This window comes from Fundulus heteroclitus, chromosome 1 (genome assembly GCF_011125445.2).
Source record: "Fundulus heteroclitus isolate FHET01 chromosome 1, MU-UCD_Fhet_4.1, whole genome shotgun sequence".
Lineage (NCBI taxonomy): Eukaryota > Metazoa > Chordata > Actinopteri > Cyprinodontiformes > Fundulidae > Fundulus > Fundulus heteroclitus.
In genome coordinates, this window is record NC_046361.1 from 15,708,809 (window position 1) to 15,733,323 (window position 24,515).

At 45.1% G+C, this 24,515-nt stretch overlaps 1 protein-coding gene across 1 annotated transcript; it reads left to right on the plus strand.

The window, feature by feature from the left end:
* Window positions 1–5,607: 5,607 nt before the first annotated feature.
* rimkla (ribosomal modification protein rimK-like family member A) lies at window positions 5,608–22,835 on the plus strand. The gene is made up of 5 exons (XM_012873479.3): window positions 5,608–6,453; window positions 13,386–13,616; window positions 16,917–17,003; window positions 17,977–18,180; window positions 20,266–22,835. Exons 1-5 carry the CDS (start codon window positions 6,291–6,293, stop codon window positions 20,766–20,768), a joined length of 1,188 nt encoding a protein of 395 aa, XP_012728933.2. The 5' UTR covers window positions 5,608–6,290; the 3' UTR covers window positions 20,769–22,835.
* The last annotated feature ends 1,680 nt before the right edge of the window (window positions 22,836–24,515 follow it).

Genomic DNA, 24,515 nt, shown 5'->3' on the forward strand with positions numbered 1-24,515 from the left:
ATGCATATTTTTCCTTTTAACATCACAACCATATGCTTTGTTGTGTTGTTCTGTTACATAAAATTCCAAATGCACTGAAGCTTATAGCTGCAAATTAAATCTGATGTAATGTTTACTGCTGGTGAACCAGATATTCAGTCGGACACAGAGTTAGGTTTTAAAAGGTTTATCGTGAAGAGGATGAGTAGTGGCGGGTGAGGCGGGCAAGCAGAAACAGACCTGGCAGATGAGTTATGGCTGACGGTACAGGCGGGCAGGGATGAGCAGGAGACCAGAGGATGCAGGTAGATAAAGAGCAGAGCAGGCAGGAGCAACGGGACTGAGGACGTTTGTCTGTGGGAGGCTGGTATTATAGCAACGATGGCACCCTGCTGCTGAGGGGGGGGCAGTTCTTGGTGCCTGAAAAAGTCTGAAATTCCTTTGCTTACATCCCATTCTGATTTTTTTTCTCATGGCTTGATGGCACAACATTCAAATGTATGTCAACGGATTGGATGCGACGTGTCTGAAATTACTTAATCACTTATAATGATATTCAACAGCTTCCAGCTGAAACTCCACCTCATCCTCACCTCTTATAATGCTGGAGAACAGCAGGGCTGTTTTCAAGCAGGGCAGTTAACCCGCAGCCTCTCTAACTGAAACATTTCTTATGATAAGGAGCCGACAGCTTCTTGGCAACTTCACTCCTAAAACAACCGACTGTGGGTGCAAGTGTTTGTTCCTCACTCAAAGACACAGATCCTTACAAGGCTAAACACACTCTCATAGCAGAAGCCAGTGAAGCTCTTGTGTCATGAGGAAGGCTTTTCCTGCAAAAGTAGGCATTTTATCTGGTTGAAACCACAAACTTGTATGGATTTTATGTGGACCAGCACAAAATCATTACAACAGGTATAGGCTACATTAAAAAATACAAACAACAACTTTTCAAAAAGGTGACTTTCTCTTGTATTCAGTGCTCTTTAATATGTTCTCCATAAGTAAATGCCAGTGCAACCAATTACTTTCAGAAGTCTTGAAACAGACAGCCGGATGTTGTAATTTGTCGATGTACCACTAGAGGTCTCTGTAAGCAAGGCAGTGAACTGTATGTGATCACAAGCCATGAAGCTTGTTTCAAATAATAACACAAAGATAAAAAATACCTCACATTTGCTCTAAAAATAAAAGCTGCTGAAAACATAAATCACTGTCATCACTAAACCATTTGGAGACAAACTATTATATCGCGTTTTTTCATATGTATAATTTTAATTTCTCTAAAGTTCAAACAATGTCCAAACAATAATATTGTATAGGTATCATACTTATTATTATTATTATTATTATTATTATTATTATTATTATTATTATTATTATTATTATTATTATTATTATTATTATTATTATTATTATTGTTATTATTATTCCTTTTAATTGTAGCAGTACTACTGCTTATATGTACATCTAATTTATCTTATATTATTTGTAAATATTGGAAGGAACTATATAACTTGTTGCACATTATTAAGGCATTTCTTAAAGTAAACGGTAATAGATCAGTTTGAAAGTGTGTTTTGTAAAGGGGTGGGTAGGATATTACAAGTTACTTCTTCACACCCCTTGAATAAAGTACACCATTTTGTCTTTATTTTGTTTTTGTTTTTTTTATTCAACTACTTTTTACCGTTCTTTATGTTGTAACGTTCGATGAATAAATAAATAAATGTAAATTACAAAATAAAAACAACAAAACCAAATAAAAAGGTTAATATATTTATGCTTAATGTCTGTGTTAAACCGCACAATATTGACCAATAAAGCTGATTCTGGTGTCTATTCGTGCTATATGAAGAAAGGCTTGTTTTGGGGGGGATTCTTGTTATTATTTAGTTCTCTTTACGTGTCATTTTGGAGAGCAAAGCGGCTTAACAGCTGCAGGAACCACGTCAGCACCGAAGCGAGCTGACATCATTCCTGAAAGATGAGCTTTTTCCTCACCCAGCTGTTGGGTGAACATCTCCTCGCAATCCCGCCGTCTTTTCTGATTTGAAACAGGCAGAAATGGGGGGAAGGCCGACAGTAGGGGGGATTTTAAAAGCCAGACGTGTGCTTGGCTGCGGGATGGTCGAAGCAGCGTGTTCAGGCACAGCGCCTTCTGACGGCTTCGGGATGGTTCAGCAGCAGCCGGACTGGTTCGACCCGGTTTGATCCTGTTAGGTCTCCCGGAGCTGCAACGTGTAGTGCGGAGAATGCAGCAGACACAAACAAGCTGTCTTTGGGTGAAAAACATACAAAACATATTAGGTTTAATCTACTCTACAAACGTCAACCATTGTAAAATAAGACTTTTGTAAAGATAAAAATAAAAAAAAAATCAGAGCGTATGAATTAAAAAATATCCGCCATAATAACACGACACAGACTTGCATGCTTGAAATAATAAATCTATTCATGTGAACAACTACTGTTGTGTGATTTTTTTTTCTACTTGCTTTTATTATGTTTTTTTTTTTCTGGTCACGACGTTGCATGACGAGATGATTCATCTAATCTCGCGAGACAGGGCTGCAAGGGATTCGCAACGCTGCCCCAGTCCAGTCAGACACCGCGCTCAACATGATAAGGCTGCTTATGGGGAAAGTTAATGAGATGCTTCTCAGTTCGGTTTGACTGCGTCTATTATGTGTGGATGCTCTGTCATTTCTGAGAGCGTGACAAGCAGCGCACACATTTGGAAAACACTGAACACGTTATCAAGTTGAAGGAATGGATCCAGTTTTGAATAACTTAAGATGATCTTTCCATGTAGCTCCAATTTAGCATACAGAGTCAGTTTCTGTCACAGAGAAATTGGCTTTTTCCCTCTTGTAAAAATATCTGTCTCCTTTCCAATAACTTAATAACCACTTTGATTATTTTCATGAAAAATATATATTGAAAGAATAGCAAACACACATTTCCAACAGTGGTCCAGAGCCAATTTAAGGGTGGAGGAAATTGGTAGTGTGCCAAGAGGTCAAAGAAATATTTAAATGCACTCCGGTTTCAAGGTGACAGGTTATTATTACTTTATTACAACATGCAAGACGCTCAGATGGTACTTGATTTTAAGATAATTCCAAACAATAAAACTAAAAACGCAAAGGATCATTTGTGCAAACGAGGACCGGGTTGTATATCAAGCTAGAAGCAGTGCCTCCTTCCTGTCTGTCAAACAAATTTGCAAAGTTGCTGATCAACACCCCAGTCACTGATCATCGGTACAATGACTTTTCTTTCTGCTAAGGTATTACTATATTTTATATTTATTGTAATTTATTGAACGTTTTTTTGTGTTTGTGAGAGAGCGATGATTATTTTTTTCTACTTTAAGTACATTTCTCTGATATGATTTTACATGTTAAGTGCGCATTTATGACAAAGAAACCAGAAAGAATTGGGATGACTCTTTAGAGAAGATATCCATGATGTTAAAACAGGTTGCAAGTGCTCCAGAATTTACACAGAGGTTATCAGTGGTTATCGGAGCTTTTATGACTTCTCTGATAGTGGGGAAGGGCCCCGCATAATGCCCAATGCTTGATGAAAAAAAGTGTGTTGTTTCCTGCACAAGCTTTATTCCCGTTAGAAGCGTGCTGACAGAAACCCAAGCATGTTTAGTCGCAAAATTATTCCATAATAATTTCAGTTCATATGTGTGGCAAAACCGGAATATTCAAGTATTTTCCAGCAAGTGACACAGAACAAGATCAGTGGTGTGAGCTGAGATTCTGAGACGCTGCCGCTCTCCATGTCAGGGAACGCCGAGTGGCTTATCTTAAATATATGCATACAAGAAAAGATGAAACCCAGGGAGAACTTTAAACCCATCAAGCACTATACTTCTTCAAAAGGTAAGTTGTATAATGCCGTTTGCAAGTTCCTGAAAGTGTTATTATAGCTCATACAAAATTCCTGTTGGAAATGTAAGCGTATAGATAAATGACGTTGCAATAAAACTACATTTGGTGACCGTGTAAAACTTCTAAGACAACTTCATGACTCTTAATGTCTTGCTTGCAGACTGACACAGAAAAACAAGTCCATTCGTTTCGTCAATAGAGGACTATTGCAACTCTACATTGTGAGGAAGCCCCCAAAATCCAGAAAAAGGCCTTCAACTGGAGCAAGAGCTCTGATGGGAAATTAGAGATAAAGTTTCTCCAGTTCTTGCTTCTGTTCTTTGGCTTTCATATTAAATCCAGCATAAAATATTAAACTTTCCTTCTTACATACAAGGGGCCGAATAATCAACCTCCCCTACATATTTTCAATTTGATTTAGCTCAGGACTCTGGGCATTCTGTTGTTGATTTTGACATTCGGACTCACGGTGATGTCAAACAATGACACCCCTCTTCAGGGTGTCGGCAAAGAGGCCCTTCAACCTTAGACAAACGTTCAAACTACCAGTGGAAACATGCAAAAAAAAGTTGGTCAGCAATTATAAGAATCTTTCTGATTACTGTAATGCAATAATCAAGATTGGAAATAATTTTGGACATATCATTTTCTTACAAGAAAGTGACACCAAACAATTAAAAAAACATTATTTTTTCAAGAATGTTCTTGCTATTGCTTTATTGTCATGTTTAAGAAAACATATCTGATTTCCTATCAATCAAACTTGTTGGTTGAATGAAAATAATGTATTTATGCTAGGTCATCCAGGGATATGAATATTTTTGTACCCTTCTCCTGACTAATACTTGAGGGGTGTGCACAACTATGCAGCCAGATTATAGATTGTTTTTAATTAAAAGTAATACTAAAAACAGAGTTGTTAGTTTTCCAGTTGGGTTATGTGGGATATATGTCATAAACAAAAAAAAAATGGAAAAGGTTTTGAAATAATTTCTCACAGCCTCATTTTTGTTCTGTTCCTTTCTTTCTTTTTTACATCTTCAAACCTGCCATATTAAGGGTGCACATACTTTTTACATCCACCGTAAAGTGAAGCTGTTTGTCCCGTGAAGTGCCGGATACTGTAGGATGCAAGGGTTATTGAAGTGTGCATTAAAATAAAATAGTTGTTCTGCACAAAAAAAGAAGGGAGGGAGGAGAAATGGGTCAGTAGCATAATTTCTCCCAGCCGACACAGCTGTCCCTAGATGGCGTTGGTAAACAATGGCCATCGTCAATATATGTTGTTTTTTTTCTAAATAAAACACTCTTCGCCGCATGAAATCGATGAATAACGTTAGATAAAGTCGTAAGCTCGTGGTATCTCTGGCATGTAATGACCTTTATTCATTTCCTGCTCCTTCGGGGAGAGTACACTGCTGTTAACCAAAAGCTCCTCGCAGGGCTGGTCTGAACCGGTTCGGAGAATGCGCGGTCTCGTGCGCCCTGCAGACGTCTCGCAGTGCTTCTCGCTGCATTCCGCGCGCCACCAACAGTCTCGACCCTCCCTTCCTGTCTCCCCCCCCCACCCTACCCATGACGTTTCCTCGTTCCCCATTGGTTCAAACCACGATGGCTCGCCCACCTTTTCCGCCTGGTGCGCGGACGACGAGACCATCGACGCGTTCTGATTGGTCATCCGCCGTCCCAGCCTTTGTTTTGGGGCAGGGCACGAGACGTGGAGGAGTGGAGTTGTAAACTGAAGCGCGTGCACTTTTCAGCACCAATACCGCGTGGATAGCGGCCAAACGGACCAGATAGATAGAGTGGTTGCGTCGGTTGGCGTGTTTCGGTGTTGCGGGGTTGATCATCGCCGTTGCTACGTTGGGAGGAGAGAGAAAAAAACAACTTTTGTTTTGTAGCGGATTCCCCGGGCGGGAGTCCAAAGCGGCGAGGCTTTTAGCTTTGTTTGCCTCGGCGGCAAAAAAAAAAAAGCTTCGTCTCGGTTGAAAAGGAGGTAAAAAAAAAAAGAAGAAGAAGAAAAAACACCCTCCTTTTCTTCTTCGCTCATTTTTTCCGAACTAGCTTGTTTTGTTTTGTTTGTTTTGTCGGGGGCTCGACCTACTGATCCGCGACAAGACTAAATGGCTGGAGGCGACGGGAAACAAAGGTGATATACTGAACAATTTTTCCAACCCAGCCGGTTCGGTCCAGACAGCGGGGTTTGAGCAAGTGGGTCTGTTTTTGAGCCACACATCGCAGCCCCGCTCACGCCGCTCGCCTCCATTGTGAGAGCATCTCTGCCCTTCCCTCCGCCGCCCGGATCCCGCGCTCCCACCGCACACCTGCCTGCTTTTTTTTTTCTTCCTCCCCCCCACACACACCAACAGCTCTTTTGTTAAAAAAAAGTCATCGTAACACACCATGTGCTCTCGGGTTTGGTTCGTGACCGACCGGCGCATCAGCCAGGAGTACCCGCAGGTCCAGATCCTCCGCGCTCTGAAGGAGCGCTGCGCCGACGAGGACGTTGAATTCCGCTACCTCCTCATGGATCAGATCGTGCTGACCATCAGCCAGGGCCAGCTAGGCAAGTATCAGCGACGTGTCATTGTCTGACCGCCAATTGTGCATTTTAAAATTCCGGATGGTTGCATGCTACACTAAGTAGCTTTTGTGTTGTTGTTGTTGGGTTTTATTGTTGAGATCGGAACCGGTGCCGGAGCTGGGAGGCTCGCCCCGCTCTGCCTTCCAGCGAGGAAGCGGCGCAGCGCAGCGGTGACCGCCTAACCCACTTTCCGGCTGGATTGCCTGCCCGACTGACGGAAGGGATGACGCTTGATTTATTTCTGCTGAACACGCTACATTCAGAGAAGCTAATCAGCGGGATGCGTTTATTCAAACCATACAGGAGTGGGACAGCTTCCGGGGGAGGGTGGGGGGCATCACTCGGGTTTGGGTCGTGCACTTACCGAAATTGCAGTTTCTTAATTCCAACAATTGTTGGAATTAATGTGAAATCAGAGACTAAAGTTAATATCTCTGTTTAAGAAAAAAAAAAAAGGGGGGGGGGGGGGGGGTTATGCATTTTTCCCACATGCAGCATCACTTTTAATTGCCACTCCAGGGGTCTCTGCTTATAATTCATCTCAGCTGATGTTGGTAGCTCCAATTAATGTCATCTCAAGGACGTTACAAGAGCAACGGGTCGAAATGTCTGAGGAAACCAGTCGGGCACAATCTAATCACATAGACACATTCAAATGTAATTACACTCAGCCCGGTTTGATCCTAGTTACAGCCTATTGCGCTCAAAAATGGCTTGAAAAGCCAATTAGTGAGACCTTATCTGAGCAAAGGAAGCACAGCTTGTCTGCTGACTGGTACGCCTGGCTTGCCGACCCTGGACCGGTGCGCCTGAGTCCTTTTTCGTCTCTGTTTTGTGCCGATCAGAGATCGGGAACATCTCACACGTACCAGAAGGCCTCGGCGACGAGCGCGAGGACCTCTGAAATAAACAGACGCACATGGAATTCGCGAGCGCGGTGCGAAACGGGGCTGGGTCTTCAGACGAGAGGTGCGAGGGTCCGAATTAGCACGGAAATGCTGCGGCTGGAAATTAGCAGGGGGGGGGGGTGAGTCGGTGGGAGAAAATGTGGGATTGTGTATCGGGGTGGGTCTGACATGGACTCGTGCGGAGAGATCCCGTCTCCCTGTCACATCAGTGATTCAGGCACACGGTTATTAGGTGCGCCTAAGGAAGGCGGACACCGGGTGACACGCGACCTGAGCCTTCCCCGTCGGGTCGGAGATCACGTGAGTTGATCCACGCCTGTAGGTGGATCGCTGTGTATAGATCCGGGGCTTAGTGGGCTCCTGGTTGGGCTTCTAATCCACGCTGGCCCTGAGTGAACGCACAAATGTCTATGGAGCCTTGGCTCCACGTCGTAGATTAACCGGCGGACAGACGGTCTGCCGTGAAGGCCTTCCTCCGCCAGAAGTCACAAAACGCTGGCGTTTTGTGGGTGGGGCCCGAGCACTCGTTCTTTTATCTATATATGGTATAGACGAACTATTTAACGCTAGACTGAAAAGAAAATGTTCGAACCCAGCAGCCGTATTGGCGTAAGTCGTGTTTTGTCGTTTGGGAAGCGTCCCCCTCAACTTGTCCCGCCCCAGGATACGCCAAGCTGCTGGATTATATTTGCTTCACAATATATGTTTTTGTACATCTTTGTTCTGATAATGATAATGGTGCTACTTTTTATTTGAAAGGCCCTTTTTAAGTCCCTCAAGGTCACCAAACGAGCAAAAGCAAATGTTGTTTTAAGTCACATGTGACAGGGTATGGTCTCCCCTGGCCTGACTTCCTTTAATAACCAAGTTGTTGATGTCGTCCTGTCGCCTGATGGCCACATTTAGCCTAGAAAGGCTTCATTTGCATGTTATTGGTATTTGCAAATAGGCTCCAAGCCTTTTTTTTTTCTTTTTATCTGGATGGAAAAGCAGCTTTCTCAGAAGGCAGACACATTTCCCTGGTTAAATATGAACTAAGCAGCATGCATCTGTGCTTCTCCATTGGTGTTTTGAAATGCTTCTCGATATGCAACCTAGACTGCCTAATCACCGTTCACTGAACCCCCCCCCCCTCCCTCCCTCCCTCCCTCCCTTTGCTGAAAAGGACTACACTATTAACCCTCTGATCATATGATCCTAGTTTGACTAAGCATTTAGATAAGGAGTTTGTTTGGTCGCAGTAGGCAACAGAACAGTGTCTGCTTAATCATCGCTGGACTCCCAGTTCCCTTAAAGTTCACACTTTCCAACACTAAATAATTGTTTACGTGGGGGTGCGAGTCATTTGTAGATCACCCAAAAAAAACAAACGAGAATTCCCCTTTAAGCATCCTGTTGTAATCAACAACTGAGGTAATCCTTTCATTGGTTTCTGTATAATTATCTGTATAAATACCTTCATCTTAAAGGTTTGCAGTGCACTATTTTAATAATAAGTGCTAATATAGGCAGATGTCACTCAGTCTCAGTCTGCCGTCGTACGTCCACAACTATTTAAAGGTCTATTTGTCTTTAAACGTGCAACATCATAGCCCAGAAAAGGAAACCGAAGTCCATCATTCTAAACAACGCAGTGCTATAAAAGCCCCTTCTCATCGAACGCACATCTTTACTAACATTACAACACTTTGAAAGTGTCACGGCGTTGATAGAAAAATAGTATCTTGACTTTGACACACGTGGCCTTTTATGAAAACTTTAAAAGATGATTACCAGCTCAACGCAGAAAGGATTTTCAAGCAAACCAGGGTGTTGTTGTCGACTCCTGCAGAGAGCGGCCCGAGTCCACCAAGCAGATATCAGCAGGCCGTCACGTCAGCTCTGGGTGTCAAACGCCAACGTGTTAATAAGAACGCTGGGCGCCGCTCTGTCGAGTGTTTCTCACTGATTTTGTCCTCTTATAGAAGCGACAGAGACGCATGCTTCAATAGACAACCGAGCAGGTTCAAATGGGGAACTGTGAAGTCAGCGCGACTCTTAAACGTCGAGCATCACAAACATTGTGAACGCGAGCAAAATATATGATTCCTTGAGTACGAAAGACGTCAAATACCCAATGCTGACAGCCCTGAGCCTCAAAATAATTAAAAAAAGAAAAGGTTTTGTCTGGAGGCAAGACGAGGACTCCCTGACAGAATGTGCTTCTAGATTTCCCTGATGGGGAAACTTGGGCAGGAACACTGACTAATCGCTGTCTTTCTGAGTGGCCCTCTGGCGGCTCCTCTCGCTCTGCTTTTAGTTACTCAAACACTTTCTCTGACATTTCACCTAAAGGACTTGAAGCCACGAGGCGGACGCAGAAAGTGTAAAAAAACACACCCTAATAAACGTCCAATAACACAATCAAGCAGTCAGGTCTTAACAGCCAGAGCATGGAGGTTTTAAAAGCGTCACCATCTCTGCAGATACAGCGCCTGGTCAGACTAATGTGTCTGAGTCCAGTGCGTTCAGGATGGACAGGACTGACCGGCCGAACCCCCTGCAGGGCACGCGTGTCACAGTCAGTCTGCTTTTGTGACGTTCCGGCGGGATGTATGGCATGCCTGCCATTCTTTGCAGCTTTGCTGGGCAGGATGGAAACGGGACGAATGCCACGCGGGGGCCCGCTACCACAAAGCGGAAGCAGTTTGGACGCGTCGAGCCAACAATACGACGCAGTCCTCTGGGTCTCCCGGCGTGAGCCCCGCTGCTGAAACACTGCTGCTTTCTTAAAATCATTCATCCCACTAAATGGCTACGCTTCTTTTTCTGGGACATTCTAAAACGCTTCACGTGACTTAATGTCATATAATGTCCATAATAATTGGACTTTGGGTTCGATTTTTTGACAGTTTTAAGTGGTTATGATGAGCAATATATGAGAGAAATTTGGTGATCACTGATCGTTGATTATGTACATTGAATTGCGTTAAGCTTTTTCCTTTCAATAGGCCTCAATGAAGCAGAAACGCTTAATGTTAGATAACGTCCATAATAATTGGACTTTGGGTTTGACATTGTGACAGTTTCATGTGCTTATTAGGAGCAATGTGAAAGAGAAATTTGGTGATCATTGATCGTTGATTAGGTACGTTAAACCACGTTAAGCCTTTTTCTCGCCATAGGCGCCAATGAAGAAGAAAACGTTAATGTGTGATATCTTCTATAATCGTTGGATTTCGGTTTATTTGATTTTTTTTTGACAGGCTTAAGTAGGGCTGTGCATAAAAATCGATATAAAGATTAATATCGATATTTTTAAAAACGATTTAATATCGATATTCTGGCTTTCAATATCGATATACCTCCCAACCTCTAGGGGGTGTTATTACAGCGCAACCATTACAGTTCACAGCGAAGGAGAGCAAGTGAGACGAATTTGTGGAACGACCGACAGGATTTTAGAAGCTCCTTTGTCCCTAAAATCAGATGTTTGGGCACATTTTTGGTTTCTGTGACACGTTAAATGCATTGAAGCAAATGCACTTTATTTTCCTGTTAATATGTCTGTGATCAATAAATAGAACATAAACATAATATTTGGCTGATTTTGGTGATTGAATCACTGAGCATTAATTCAAAGTAATAAATATCGATATTGGAATCAAATCAAGCTGAGCTATGTATCGAGAATCGTATTGAATCGGCTCATCCTAGATGATACCCAGCCCTAGGCTTAAGTCTTCATGACAAGATATGGCCATGCGAAATTTGGTGATGATTCCTCGTGTTTTTCCTACCTTAAGCCACGTTAAGCTTTTTCACGTTAAGCGTTTTAGAATGTCCCTCATTTTCTTTCTTTAGATAGATTTTTTATTACAGACTCAGAGTCCAGATTACATACAAAGAGAATACAAAGACAATTTCTTTCTTCTTCTTCTTCTTCTTTTTTTTTTTTTTTGGTGTCGGTCACATGACGGACGGCGAAAGAGCGCACAGACACCAGCGCAGATGAATAGGGCTGATTCATGCGGCTCGCCCATTGGTCTGCGCGCACCGTCACCCCTGGAGACGGAGACGGGCGCGCGGTGGACGCCGTCTGTCAAAAAGCATGAGAGCGCATCCCCTGACGCTTCCCGCTGTAGCAGCACGGAAAGCGGCGGCGTGTGAGCGCGCCGAGTGGAGGGAGGCCATGAATCCTCCTGCTGCTTCGCAGGGAGGAGGGAGGGAAAGGAGGGGAGGGGGGGGGTATTCTGTTGGTTTCAAGACGTCCCTGATCTGATCGTGTGCGTCTTTGCTTCGTTTTCGTTTCCTCTTTTTTTACCCGTCTGGCCACACAATAGAAGAATTGTCTCTCTCTCTCTACTTCTAATTATAAGGCAACAGGCCCACAGCTTGTAAGGTTGCACAGCAGCGAACGCAAAGCGCAAAACGTGCCCCCCCCCCCCAGCCCCCCCCCGATGTCCTTCGGTGCAGTCGGGGCTTGAATGGGGCTTACGCGGTGCTTCTGGAGGGCATGAATCTGTGTGTTTCTCTGATTCGCTGCCATTGTGTGTGTACTTCACAAGGTTGTCGACTCCACCTTGTTTTTGATTGTTGGAGCGGCCGATGATCAGCAGCCAGTTGGGATGAGCCCAGAGGAGCCTTTTGTTCCTCAGCTCAGATTTGCATAAGAATGAGGGGGCGTCAGGCGGAGGCATCGGAGAAACGCACATTTTACAAACTGTTTGCGTCAAAGGGGGACATATCGAGCTTTTTCACGTTGAAATCATTCAGTTGCGGTCCATAATGAGTGGAGCTGCAACGCTTTGGTTTGATTTACCCCCACGTCCCTCTTTTTGCCCCTGTTCTAAGGTGCGTCTGAGTGCAACTCGTTTTTGGCGCCGTCTCTTTAAATCTAAAGGAGGCGCTTCACAGCCCACCTTCGACTCCTCCCTGGTCGGCCATTTTTGTAATATGCTGAGGTGGTGTAATGAACAACCAGGGACTTATCCACTTGTAGCTTGGGCCTGGACCACAAAATTGCTCTGAGAAATAAAAACGGCGGATGCTTTAAATTGGTAAAATGGGCCACGGTGTTGTATAGCAGTTCCGCAGCAAGTTACGTGTGGTGATAGTTCCCAAAGACGTAAAAGAAAACTGAAAGGCTTATAAATGTGACCCAAACAAGCTACAGAGATGTCCATGCAGCTCCTTGGTGGACTACATTCCCCCTTTTTGCTCTCCTGCAGACTCCAAGTACAGAACAAAATATATTTAAGGGACAAAAAAAAGGGGGGATGTAGCAGGACACGTCCCCTTTAAGACGGCATTTAAATAATAAATATTGTATGAGCGACTGGGCTTGATCACAGCAGAATCTATCCTAGGTATACATATAATCAGGCTTTTTCTTTAGTGTGATTAAGTTCAAGACATGCAGGCTTTGCATTTCAGAGCTCTCTGTCTGACTGCCCTACATTTAGTACCCAGAGTGGTCCTTGTATCTTTAAAGATACCTAGCTCCTGCTCTCTCTGTGTGTCGCACATGCTAAATAGCACTGTGAGCTAAGAAGGGAAGGACCTGCGGTCTGTAAGCGGTGGCGTCAACGGGCCCTGCAGGTTTGGCGCCTGTGCTTCAGACCCTGCATGCCTCTGCCTGCTCCCAGCACTCCAGCCAACTCACTCGTTTTACTCGTATGACCAAAGCCGGGTCCGGATGCCTGAAGAAAAGCGTTCCAGCGCCGCTGCTTTTATTCCAGGGGCCCTGGCGTGACACAGGTTAAACGAAGGGTTTGAATCCAGGGCTGTGGTTTCTAGCTGAGAGTCAAACACACTGAGGATGCTGAGCAGAACGTTTTATGTGGATGTTTTTTTCCATCTGTGTCGGCACGCGAGGGTTTCAGAGGCGCGGTCGCAAAATGAAAAAAAAAGAGGGGTAAAAAAGCATGAGAGGTTTCAGGCACCTCTACACGTTGGTTTTGATTGTCCGCCCCATGCTTGATTAACATTAGTCCTTTTTTTATGTTTTTTTCTCCATCCCTCCAGGTCTGCGAGTGGAACAGGAACTGGTGACGTCTTACCCCCAGGTGGTGGTGGTGCGGGTCCCCACGCCCTGGGTCCAGTCCGACAGCGACATCACCGTGCTGCGCCACCTGGAGAAGATGGGCTGCCGGCTCATCAACCGGCCCCAGGCCATCCTCAACTGTGTCAACAAATTCTGGACCTTTCAGGAGCTGGCCGGCCACGGGGTCCCTCTCCCCGACACCTTCTCCTACGGTACACACCACCAGCAGTATAGTTTCACAAATCACGCCCGAATCTGTTGGCAGCCTTTCACACGCTTAGCAGCTCTGCGCAGCGGGAGTGTCACCCAGGTGTCGTATCTATAAAAAACAAGTAATGCAGAAAACGAAGGCTAGCCTCAGTCAGAATATAAAGCTAGAGGATATTTGATAGATTCTGGTATAAAAAGAGTTAGTGGGTCTGTTGCAATGAGGCTGGCTTCCTTTCGGAGTCTGCAGGCGTAAACGTCCGTCAGAGAGGACAGCTGTGATTCCCCTGGACACACACACACACACACACACACACACACACACACACACACACACACACACACACACCAGGGTTCCTTAAAAAGTCTTAAAAGGCATTGAATTCTGTAATATAAAACTAAGGCCTTAATTGGCATTAAAATGTCTTAAATCAGTCTTTCTTAGGTCTTAAAATTGTTACCAGGTCATAAATAGGATTTTATTTTTGTAATCCTTACCAAACAGTCAAATAATTGATACAATTATATATTTTTTAAATTTACCGAACGGCTCAATGTAACCATTATTGGTTACGTCCCGATAGCGGAACCAATAAAAACTGTTGCGGCCGGACCATAGCTGCGAAAAAGAGTTGGCACTGGTTATGTTATAGTTTATTTTAGTAGGGAACAAAACAAAGTTTGTGAATTCAGTTCAGTAGTTGTTAAAAATATATCTGTAATTTGTGTGTTTTTTTAGCTTTCTTCCTATATGGAATGTTTTTCAAAATCTTTAACATGTCTACTGAGCCAGAAAGTAATGGTTTATGTTAAAATAAACATTTGGGGGAAGTTGTCGCATCCAGGTTTATCTTGTTTATCGTGAAGTTGGTCTTAACTTTTTTTTTTCAAGTGGCATTAAAAAGTCTTAAAAAGTCTTCAATTTAACTTGCCTAGTGCTGTAGGAACCCTGACACACACACACACACACACACACACACACACACACACACACACACTTCCTGATCCCCTGACAGCAGCTGGAGAACCGCACAGTGCAGCAGCACACCAGGAGGCTCTCCTTCCCTGTCCAGCCAGTGAGGGAGGAGAACAGGTTTTACCTTCCCGGGTAAATAACGCCTTCGTTGGGGTTTCCCCGCCTGGTGTCAGGTGTGTGTGTGTTCCAGGTGAGGCCAGCAGGGATGTGACTCAACCTCGTTGTGTATCAGGAGGGCAGAGCGCGCTTAGACTCCCTGTATGAGAAGAAGCATTAAGGTGACCAGGAGCTGAAGGTGTCGTTTTCCCACGTTTGGCTCTTGAGGTGTTGTTAAAGGACAACCCAGTGTGACCTGTAATCCATTAAAGAAAAATGTATTAGGGAGGAACTGTGGGAAAGGGGGGCATTAAAAGCGCCTATAAACAAAACCAGGGGCCCATCACAACGCAGCAGACAGGTCGGGAATGACGGTTCTGGAGAGGTTTAAAGCAGGGTTTAGGTCGTAAAACTCACAGATCAACCGGTCAGAGTTGATTGGTCGAAGAATTGAGCTAAACACCGGGAAATGTTGGAAGAACAAAAGTGCAGAAGCAGAGCTAGAGTGTAACGGTTTAGACGGCTGTGTTAGAATGGCCCCCGTCGAAGGGTAGAATCTGAAAATAGACGCTGAACGATGTTCTCCGTCCACTCTGAGCAACCAGAAACTGTTTCAGTGGGAACCAATCATTAGGTGTTTTGTTTACATATTTCTGGATAACATCTTCTTTAGTTATTCAATTAACCTTGTTTGATTCTGCTAGTTCTGTCTGTATCCATTGTTCATTCCTCCTGTGCTCCTTCTGCCCTGTTGCTTCGCCCCTCAGACATCTACCTTCGTTGCCCTCGCCCGTCTCCCATAATTATCCTGCCCTTAACTCTTCCTGGTCCAACACGCGTTCCCCCTCCCCACCCTCCCAGTGCTTAAGCAGTTTAGTTTCACCTTCTGGTCACTGGTTCCTCCTGTAAGCTCCGCCCGCTTTGTCCTGTCTGCTCCATGGGCCGTTCACCCTCTTCTGGGTTTTATTTACCGTTAAACACCTTTATCTTCACCTGCCTCTGCGTTTGGGTCCGTGCCTTCCACTGAACCGGGAACAAAACACTTTCAGCTGGTGTGAAAGGTGGTTCTATAATATATAATATAATATTATTGCACAATAAACCACATTTTTGTCACATTCTTCTGATTTTTATTTGTAAAAAAAAAGGAGAACAAGTTAAAAAGCCTGTATGACTATAATAATGAGAGTAATATAGTCATGTGACAATATGAGGCCACATGGGTCTGCAGAGGCATGTTGTAATTCTAGCAAACGCGAGACAGAGCAAAGCAAGGACACAAACTTGGTGATTAAAGTGATTTATTCGATTCATGAAAAGCAGATCTGGAGCCCAGCAGAGCCAGAACTCCTCTGTTTATTTCTTGAGCTTCTTGGATTTTTTTCCCCCTCAAGCCCGAGTATCAACAGCGCTCATTTCTTTGTGTTAGGGGGGAAAAAAAACAACCCTCCACATTGCTGTGGTGTTCATGAGAGCAGAAAAGGAAGGATAGAGACGGCAGGGGAAGAGAGAGAGAGAAAAAAAAGGAGCGGGGGCTGTTTGGCCTACATTCCATGTGTTTCTGCACAGTAGGCCAGGCGATGCATGCAGAGCAGCTGGAGAGCTTATGTAACCAACCCCCCCCCCCCCCCCCCCTCCCACCTCCACCACCACCAGCCCTCCCCTGGCTCTTTCATTTTTCAAAGTAAAGCATGCTTTGCTGCCTCCACCAGAGACAGCCACAGCAGCTCGCTGGTCATCTGCTATCCCCCCCCCCCCCTAGTCTGAGTGAAAACACATGTGAGTTAGCAGACCAGGAAAAGAGCCAGAAGTCACAGGGCTGTTTGCATCTGCTGCTTTCACTGAGGGCCAGGTGATTGGTCCAGATCAGGGGATGGAAAATAAACCCAACATCCGTTCTTGTAACGCATTTCTGCGCATCGTCTCCCAACTCCGCACAGCCGCCGTTACAAATCATCGTCAAATGCGCTTCGGCGGCCGCGAACCTCCGCCGCCGAGCCGAGCTCAGGCAGCACTCCGGCAGCTCCGCTGTTTCCATGGGGCTCCTGTTTCCATAGCAACGCGCTCCCTTCTGCCCGTGCCGCCCGCCGGATTGGCTTGTAGCGCGTGAACGGTGTCGCCGGAGCGAATGGCAGCCCCTAACGTGCTCTCGTGTCTGGCTGTGTGTGTGTGTGTGTGCGTGTGTGTGTGTGTGTGCACGCGCGCGTGTGTCTGGATGGGCTTTCCCTCTCAGGTGGGCACGACAACTTCCGCAAGATGATCGACGAGGCGGAGCCGCTGGGATACCCGGTGGTGGTGAAGAACGCGCGAGGCCACAGAGGTAAGGCGCTGGCGCCCCCCGCCGCGTGCTCTCTCTCTCTCTCACTCACTCACCCAGGTCACCGCATCTCATGAATGTCCGCGAGGAGGGAGTTTTAGCCCCCCGGCCGGACATGAAATTCATTGACAGAGTGTTAAATGATTAGCGGCGCAGACGCTGAACGCAGCCTCGTAAAGGCAGGTTAATAATTTCTGCGCGTAGTTATGAGGTCAACCTTTAGGTTTCATCGTTTCCACAGAGCTCGTGAGGGGCTCGCGTGGAGGGATTGAGCCCCCCCCCCCCCTTTACTGCTGAGCATTAGCTGATTCCTATTCATAGTTATTAACTTCTGAGAGGCTTGATGAAGAAATAAGGTGTTCAGTAGCTGAGGCGTCCATTAAGGCCTGGAGGGCTGCTGCTGCTGAACCACAGCAGTTCCTGCTCTCTTTATTAGCTTAAATCCAGCTTCCCTCACATATAAGGCCTGTAAAACACACCTGGCTTGGCTCAAAACTGTATTTATAAATGGAAAAAGTGCCAAAACGCTCCAAATTTAGTTTGGGTTTCATTAATACAGAATTTATGATAATACCAATCCTTTGTGGCTGTGGCGTTTAGACCTGACGTGTTACATGGAGGCTGCTGCTGTCCGCTATATTCTGATGATAATACTGAGGAACGACCCGTCTTTGGAGGCATGATAAAACGATTACCCTGATTAAGACGGGCGGCTCCTTTCCTCTGAGGGCTCTGTCAGTTGTTGAGGAACGGCAAATCGCACGAGAGCTGCTTCTCGTCAGCAAGAAGCAAAAAATACGAAGCGTTAAGGAAGCCATTCACCCCGAAACTTGCATTTTCACCATCAACCAGTCCCAGCAGGTGTTAGAATGTTGCTTTAATTTGATCAAGTCTGTGTGTGACGATGCACTGCTGCAGAAGAGTCGCTCATTCTTTCCTTTCTTCTCCTCATTTAGTCTCTCCTTCCTTCTCTCAGGCAAGGCTGTGTTCCTGGCGCGCGACAAACACCACCTGACAGACCTGTGCCACCTGATCCGCCACGACACGCCCTACCTGTTCCAGGAGTACGTGAAGGAGTCCCACGGCCGCGACGTGCGGGTGGTCCTGGTGGGCGGCCGTGTCATCGGCTCCATGCTGCGCTGCTCCACCGACGGGCGCATGCAGAGCAACTGCTCCCTGGGTAGGTAAACCCCGCGTGCCTGTCTACCGCACTCTTACAGCTGTTCCAGAAGTTTGCCTGTACCGCATAGCAAAGATTCATTTGAACCTTTTTTTTTTAAAGCTCAGTGAACGAATTTGATGTTTATTGCAAATTTTCTCTCATCCACGCTGGGTCAGAGTTACACATTAGGGCTGGACGCTATAGAAAAAAAAAATATCGATGAAACAGAAATCATATCGATCGATAATTATCAACAAATTTAAAACATGTATTTTAAGTGCAGCCCTGGCCATTTTATGCTGTTGCTTAGCGACCTGTTTTTAGATACAGAACACACAAACACTGTGTGTTCTGTATTTGACGCAAAACTCAACCCTTTATTGAACCAACTTTTTACCAAAACTACAAGTTTTTAAAAAAGAAAAAGGAACACGTGCTCTCTGAACTCTTTGAAGGGGGCGGAGCTTGTTTCCTGGGTCTGCGCTGTGATTGGTTGGGAGGATGTTATGACTGTAATATTAACCTATATGGCTAGAATGAAAAAGGAAGGAAAACTGTCATTCTATTGAACTTTTTATTGACCATTTTTTTTATCATCATCAATATATTTCCATCGATCGATATATATTGTTATTGAATTATCGTCCAGCCCTATTAAACACACACCCGCAAATATATCCATGGAGCCCAATTATTGTTTAAATATCTGTATCATAGCAAGCTGCAGAGACAAACTACACACCTTTGTTGCCTGCATGTTGGTGCCATTATTTATTTTATTTCAGTACAAGGTATGGATTGATAAATTATAGTACTTCTATCCTATAGTCTGGATTACTTTTCTCACTTTCATGGGACTCTTTCAACTTTACTAGTATTAGTACCTTTAGAGGGAATTATATAGAGGTGTATATGCACCTCTATTCATGCGGTTTTACTACTTTATCTTTAATTTACTTGCACTTATATTCGTGCTGATGCAAAGCCTCAGTTTCCCTGATGGGGATCGGTGGAACTGGCCTAGAAGTAGAGTCCCATGATGTTCAAGAGGGTTGAGGTTGAGCCTTTCCAGAAGCAATGTTAGCAAGGTTAGCCGTGTTGCTAGTGTCAGTCTGCTGCATCCCTTCAAAAACCCAGTTTAAATGTGTGTTTGGGATACTTGTCCCTTTGCAACACCCAAGTCTGTCCAAGCAGCGGCCACCGGACCAGCGTCGGCTGAAAGGAGGTGTGCCGCTGGTCGAACATCTTCTGGTGAAAATGTTTCATGGTCCAAGTGGAGGAAAAAGAAAAAAACAAGCCGTTTTGCTACAATGGCAGAGGAGTGTTTTGAGTTTTCAAACGTCTGGCCCGGTGGTGGCAGCGTCATGCTGAGGGTCTGCTTTACCGCAGCGATGCTTGTGTTTTGCACCAACTGGATAAAATAATATGAGTTTAAATGATTCAAACCCAAACGCACGTCCTGACTAAATCGTTGCTTCTGGATTGGCTCTGGCCTGAACCCCACTCACAGTTGTGGATTATGCTCCAAAGTGAGGTAGTGTCTCTCCAGCTTGCCAACAGGCGTTTATTCAAATATTGTTGTATATCTGTGCGCCTGATTCTAGCTTTAAAGAGTCGGTTAGAGTACATCTTTGTAAAGATGACCAAAAAGGAGTGCGATAATCAAAAGGTTTGATTATTCTGCACTGCGAATAATCTGATTTAATCTGGGAGCAGTTTTCTTCTGCTGTATCTAAGCTGTAACTCAGCTGCCGTGGTCGTCCACGCGTGAGAGGAGAGTCTGACGACTATGCGTGTCCAAGTAGTGCAGAATCAACACCGGTGTTTATTCCACCCTGAGGAGCAGAAGGGACGCAGCAGTCCGGCTGACGAGGCTGATTTTCAGCGTCAGGGCGCAAGGATGTAATGCTCTGTGACACAATCAGGACAAGATTGTTCTGAATTTAGGTAACGGATCAGGGTCAGGATCTGCAGAGATGTGAAGCGCAGTCGGTTGTCTTTAAACATCTCTCTATAATGTTTCTTAATAAAACGTGTTTTTTGCCGAGACTGAGCAAAGTCCGTCGAAGCACTCACGAGCCTCGCGTGTCTCTGACCGCTTAGGTGGCGTGGGGATGATGTGCCCCCTGAGTGAGCAGGGCAAGCAGCTGGCCATCGAGGTGTCCAACATCCTGGGCATGGACGTGTGCGGCGTGGACCTGCTGCAGCTCAACGACGGCTCCTTCGTGGTGTGCGAGGCCAACGCCAACGTGGGCTTCATCGCCTTCGACCAGGCCTGCGGGATCGACGTGGCGGGGATCATCGCTGACTTTGCCCTCTCCGCGCTCCCCAGCCGCCTCACGCGCAAGATGTCCCTGCTGTCCGTCGTGTCCAGCACCAGCGAGACCAGCAGCGAGCCCGAGGTGTGCATCGGGGGCGCGGGCGGTGGCTCCACGCCCGAGGCCGTCTGCAACATGAGCGTGGGCTCGTCGTCCAGCGAGAGCGACCCCGAGCTGGCCGAGCCGTCGCCCCGCCGCTCCTCGGCCTCCGGCCTGTCCGACCTCCCCGACGCGGCGTACAACTTTAACACCCTCCTGGCCAACGAGATCAAGCTATTGACTGAGTGAGAACCGAACAAATACGCACGCACACACCCCGAGCAGACACACACACTCACACACCCATACAGGCATTCATTTCAAAAAGGCGTATCACCCTGAAACAAATAATCACTACATGTTCTGTGCAACAACAACAAAAAACAAAAAAAAAAAACACACACAGTTGAGAGAGAGATCCCAGAGTGTGACACGGCAGAAACAAACACGAGCCTTCTCCTTTTTGAGGAACAGATCTACGGCTGCTCCCCTGACTCTCCTTTCTTTGCATCTCCTTAAAATCCCCCACAGAGGTACGTAAAAGCAGGGTGTGCTGTCATACAGCTTCTGATACAGCTGCCAAAACCAGCCTCTGCTACTGTGTTGTTGGGGTTGTTGTTTTTTTGTTTTTGTTGTTGTGTGTGTGAATAATAGAATTTCATTAAATGCCATGTATTTAACCCTCCTCCTTCGTGATGCATATGAAAGGTTCTCCTGGTGTGCCAGAGTTTTTTTTCGGGGGGCAAATTGAAGTATTTCTGGGTCGAATGTACCCTCCTGCTAGGCATATCTGTCTGTCAGCTCCAGTTTAGCGATGAAGCGCTCCTGTAGGGAAGGACGGGAAGCCGAGGCGGAGACCTAAGTGAAGGCGTGCGGACCTCGCGTCAGCGTGTTGTGGTCCTGCTCTGCTCAGACCCGCTCATCCAAAACAATTCACTACACCTTAGAGCTCGTGTGTTGGATGACCAGCAGCAGCCATCTGCTTTTTTTTATTATTATTACTATTATTATTACTATTTTTTTTTTTTTAAATAAAAAAACCCAAGAAATGCCTAGCACTTTACTAAAACCAGTTTTGTCTTTTTCCTCTCTTAGACGACATATTTTAGGAGGAAGGAGACCGGGTCATCACCTGAAAGCAAAAATATACCTCAGAACAGAGATGTCTCACTGCCATAGGACGTCCCAGACACATACAGAACATATCAGCTTAGCCACACTCCCCCCCCCAGACACCTTACAGTCCTCCCCTTCGTGTCTAGGACCTGAAATATAAACGTGTCATGCTTATGTTACATTTGCGTTCCGTTGTAAATATTAGCGAGATTAGCTTCACGGCATCTTAGTGTGCAGCTGATGAAACTGGAACATCTGGAAAGAGAGAGAGAGAGAGAAAAGCAGACAAAACAAACGGCCTGACTTTGCCGTTTTATTGTTGTTTTTCTTTTAATTTTTTTTAAATTTTGTTTTTATAAGCTACTGTGGACAAACTAGACTGTACAGACCTGTGATTTCGAGAGACTTGGTGCTAACAGCTGTGGATCCGGTTAGTTCGCAGTCGCGTTAATTGTAGATTTTTTTTCTTTTCTTTTTTTTATCGTTCTCATAAAAAAAACGTTGTTAGTAGTTAAAGAAAATCAACCCACCTTGTAAAAAACAAAAAAACAAAAAAAAACAAAAAAAAAACGGAAAATATATTTTTAAAGTCATCTTTAACGGATTGTTTTTTTTTTTCCATATAGAGTAAATACATAGAAATAAAAATGAATAAAAAAAATCCAGGGATTTCAGCAGCCAAGACTATTGTTTACAGCTTTTGTTCGTACGGATTTACCGTCTGTATACCGTGTGACATTACAGACGGACGAGGAAGGCGGGATGCGGTATTGTCCGCGTCTCACGTTTAGGCCAACTTTGATCAAAAAGCACAAGCATAAACCCTCCGAGTCGCCCACACGGCGGCGCTCTGTGGGCTCGTCGACCCTTTTCTGTTGAACACAACTCGGGGAAGCAGCCTGGATCTCAGTCCTGACCCTAACCCAGAAAAGGCACGGAATATCCATCCGAGCTTAAAACGTGTCATGAACATAACACACTCTCACACGTAGACCAAAACAACAGTGACAACAATGAAAAAAGGTTGTAAACTACAGTATGACATGTGGCGTACACCATGGTTAACATGCACTTTTTTCCTTGCTTGTTGCATAGTGTTCCATGTTTCCTTCCTAATTTATGGGATTTTTTTTTTTGAAGAAGAAGAAAAGTGGTTTGTGTGCACTAATATTGTCTCAATAAAGTGAAACCTCTGTGAAGCCTCATTTTTATTTTATTTTTTCCATTTTTTTTTTTTTTTTCTTTGTCGTGGGCCCAACTTTACCGTCTGGGGACAAACGGCTGGAGGGTGGATAGAGGGGGGGGTGGGGGGGTATCTTTTGTTTTAAGCTCTCGTGTCAGCACCGTTTACAACACTACTGTGATGTTGTTTGGTATAAACGATGATCTCAAAAACTGTGAAATCTGTCGCCGTCTGCGTTCCTGATGCGCGGCGCGGGATCGTGAGCAGAACAGCTACACCCCCCCCCATCTTGTCTTTGACTCTGCATCAAAGCTTGTATGTGTGCGTGTTGTACAGAAGTGACGATATCATAAACGAAACACTCGCTCCTCTGTGTGGTTACTTCGTTTCGGTGAAAACTGAATGGTAATGTTTTCAGTACGGTAAAAAGAAATGGGAAAAAGCGAGTTCATCTTCTGCAACGAGGCCCTCGGACAGCACAGAACAAGCCGGCATGACCGGGAGAGATGCTGTGGCTATGAACTAGCTGCTGCTAGGTTTCCACTGCTGCTAGGTTTAAAAAGGGAATTGAAGATGATCCAATTATTCACTTAAAAAAAAAGATTTTAAACGCCATTAAAACAGAAACCCTTGGTTTGTGTATCTAAACATTTGGAAGCCTGCGGCTTGCTGAAGGGTTTCCGACGTGCTTTAAATCAGAAAAAAGCTTTTGAGCTGATGTGACTCACGGCAGCGCTCTGCTCGTGGCGTATATAAACTATTTACGGGGGAAGTTCAAGATGGCGATGGTGGGAAAGTGGCTGCATTAAAAACGGTCTCAGCGAGTGTCATTGACCTTTCTCTGTTTTATTTCTGGCTGAAGATTGTTGTTCTCTAATGTCCAAAATCATGTAAAAAATAGATTTCTCTCTTCTTTTTTTTTTGGGATTAGAATAAAGAGTCATTATTCAAACCAACCAAAACGTGCCCTTTTGCTTTTTATTGGAGCTTTTCTAAGGACTTCATGGCTGTCGATTTCATTTAGATGATGCGAGGAAAAACTAGTTTAGCTTTTTTTTTTTGGTCACACTTAAGACTTTTCGGATCATTAGGAAAATATTATAGCCTCAGCAAATATGAAACAGAGTTTAGAAGTGTTTTTATTTATGAAGGGGAAGAAAAGGCCCTTGGTGAACAAGTAATTGCCCCCCTTAACCTAATAACTAGTTTGGCAACAACTGCCATCGAGCGTTTGCAAGAACTGAGTTGTTTCCATCGCTGAGGAGGGAAACTGGCCGCTCCGCTTGTGCTCTGACGAGTTTAAGGTCATTCCACAGAGTCTCCGCTGGATTTAGGTTCCGGGTTTGATTCCAAAACCTTTTTTCTTTTTTAGCACTTGCTGGTGCGTAGCAGGCCGTTCTCCTTCTGCATAAAGCCAAGTGTCCTCGAGCTGAAGGCCACAAACTGATAACCAGAGATTCTCGTACAGGATTCAGTGGCAGAGAGCAGAATTCATGGTTCCACCAGTTCCAGCAAGTCGTCCGGGTCCTGAAGCAGCAAAGCACTCAGAATATTGCCTCTGTGCTGTTTCTTGGTCAGCGATGTTTTTTGGACTTTGAGCCCTTCCACAGAAACCACTCTTTACTCAGTCTCTGAGTTATTGCAGAGTCATGAACACCAACCGCGTCAGGTGGGGCCAGGAGAGCTGCGGGCGTTGT

What these genes read in the sequence shown, in the direction of transcription:
- rimkla (XM_012873479.3), top strand. Translation starts at nt 6,291, where the DNA reads ATGTGCTCTCGGGTTTGGTTCGTGACCGACCGGCGCATCAGCCAGGAG. An exon ending in GAACGCGCGAGGCCACAGAG is followed by an intron (nt 17,004 to 17,976) that starts GTAAGGCGCTGG and finishes TCCTTCTCTCAG; the next exon opens with GCAAGGCTGTGTTCCTGGCG. An exon ending in GCAGAGCAACTGCTCCCTGG is followed by an intron (nt 18,181 to 20,265) that starts GTAGGTAAACCC and finishes CTGACCGCTTAG; the next exon opens with GTGGCGTGGGGATGATGTGC.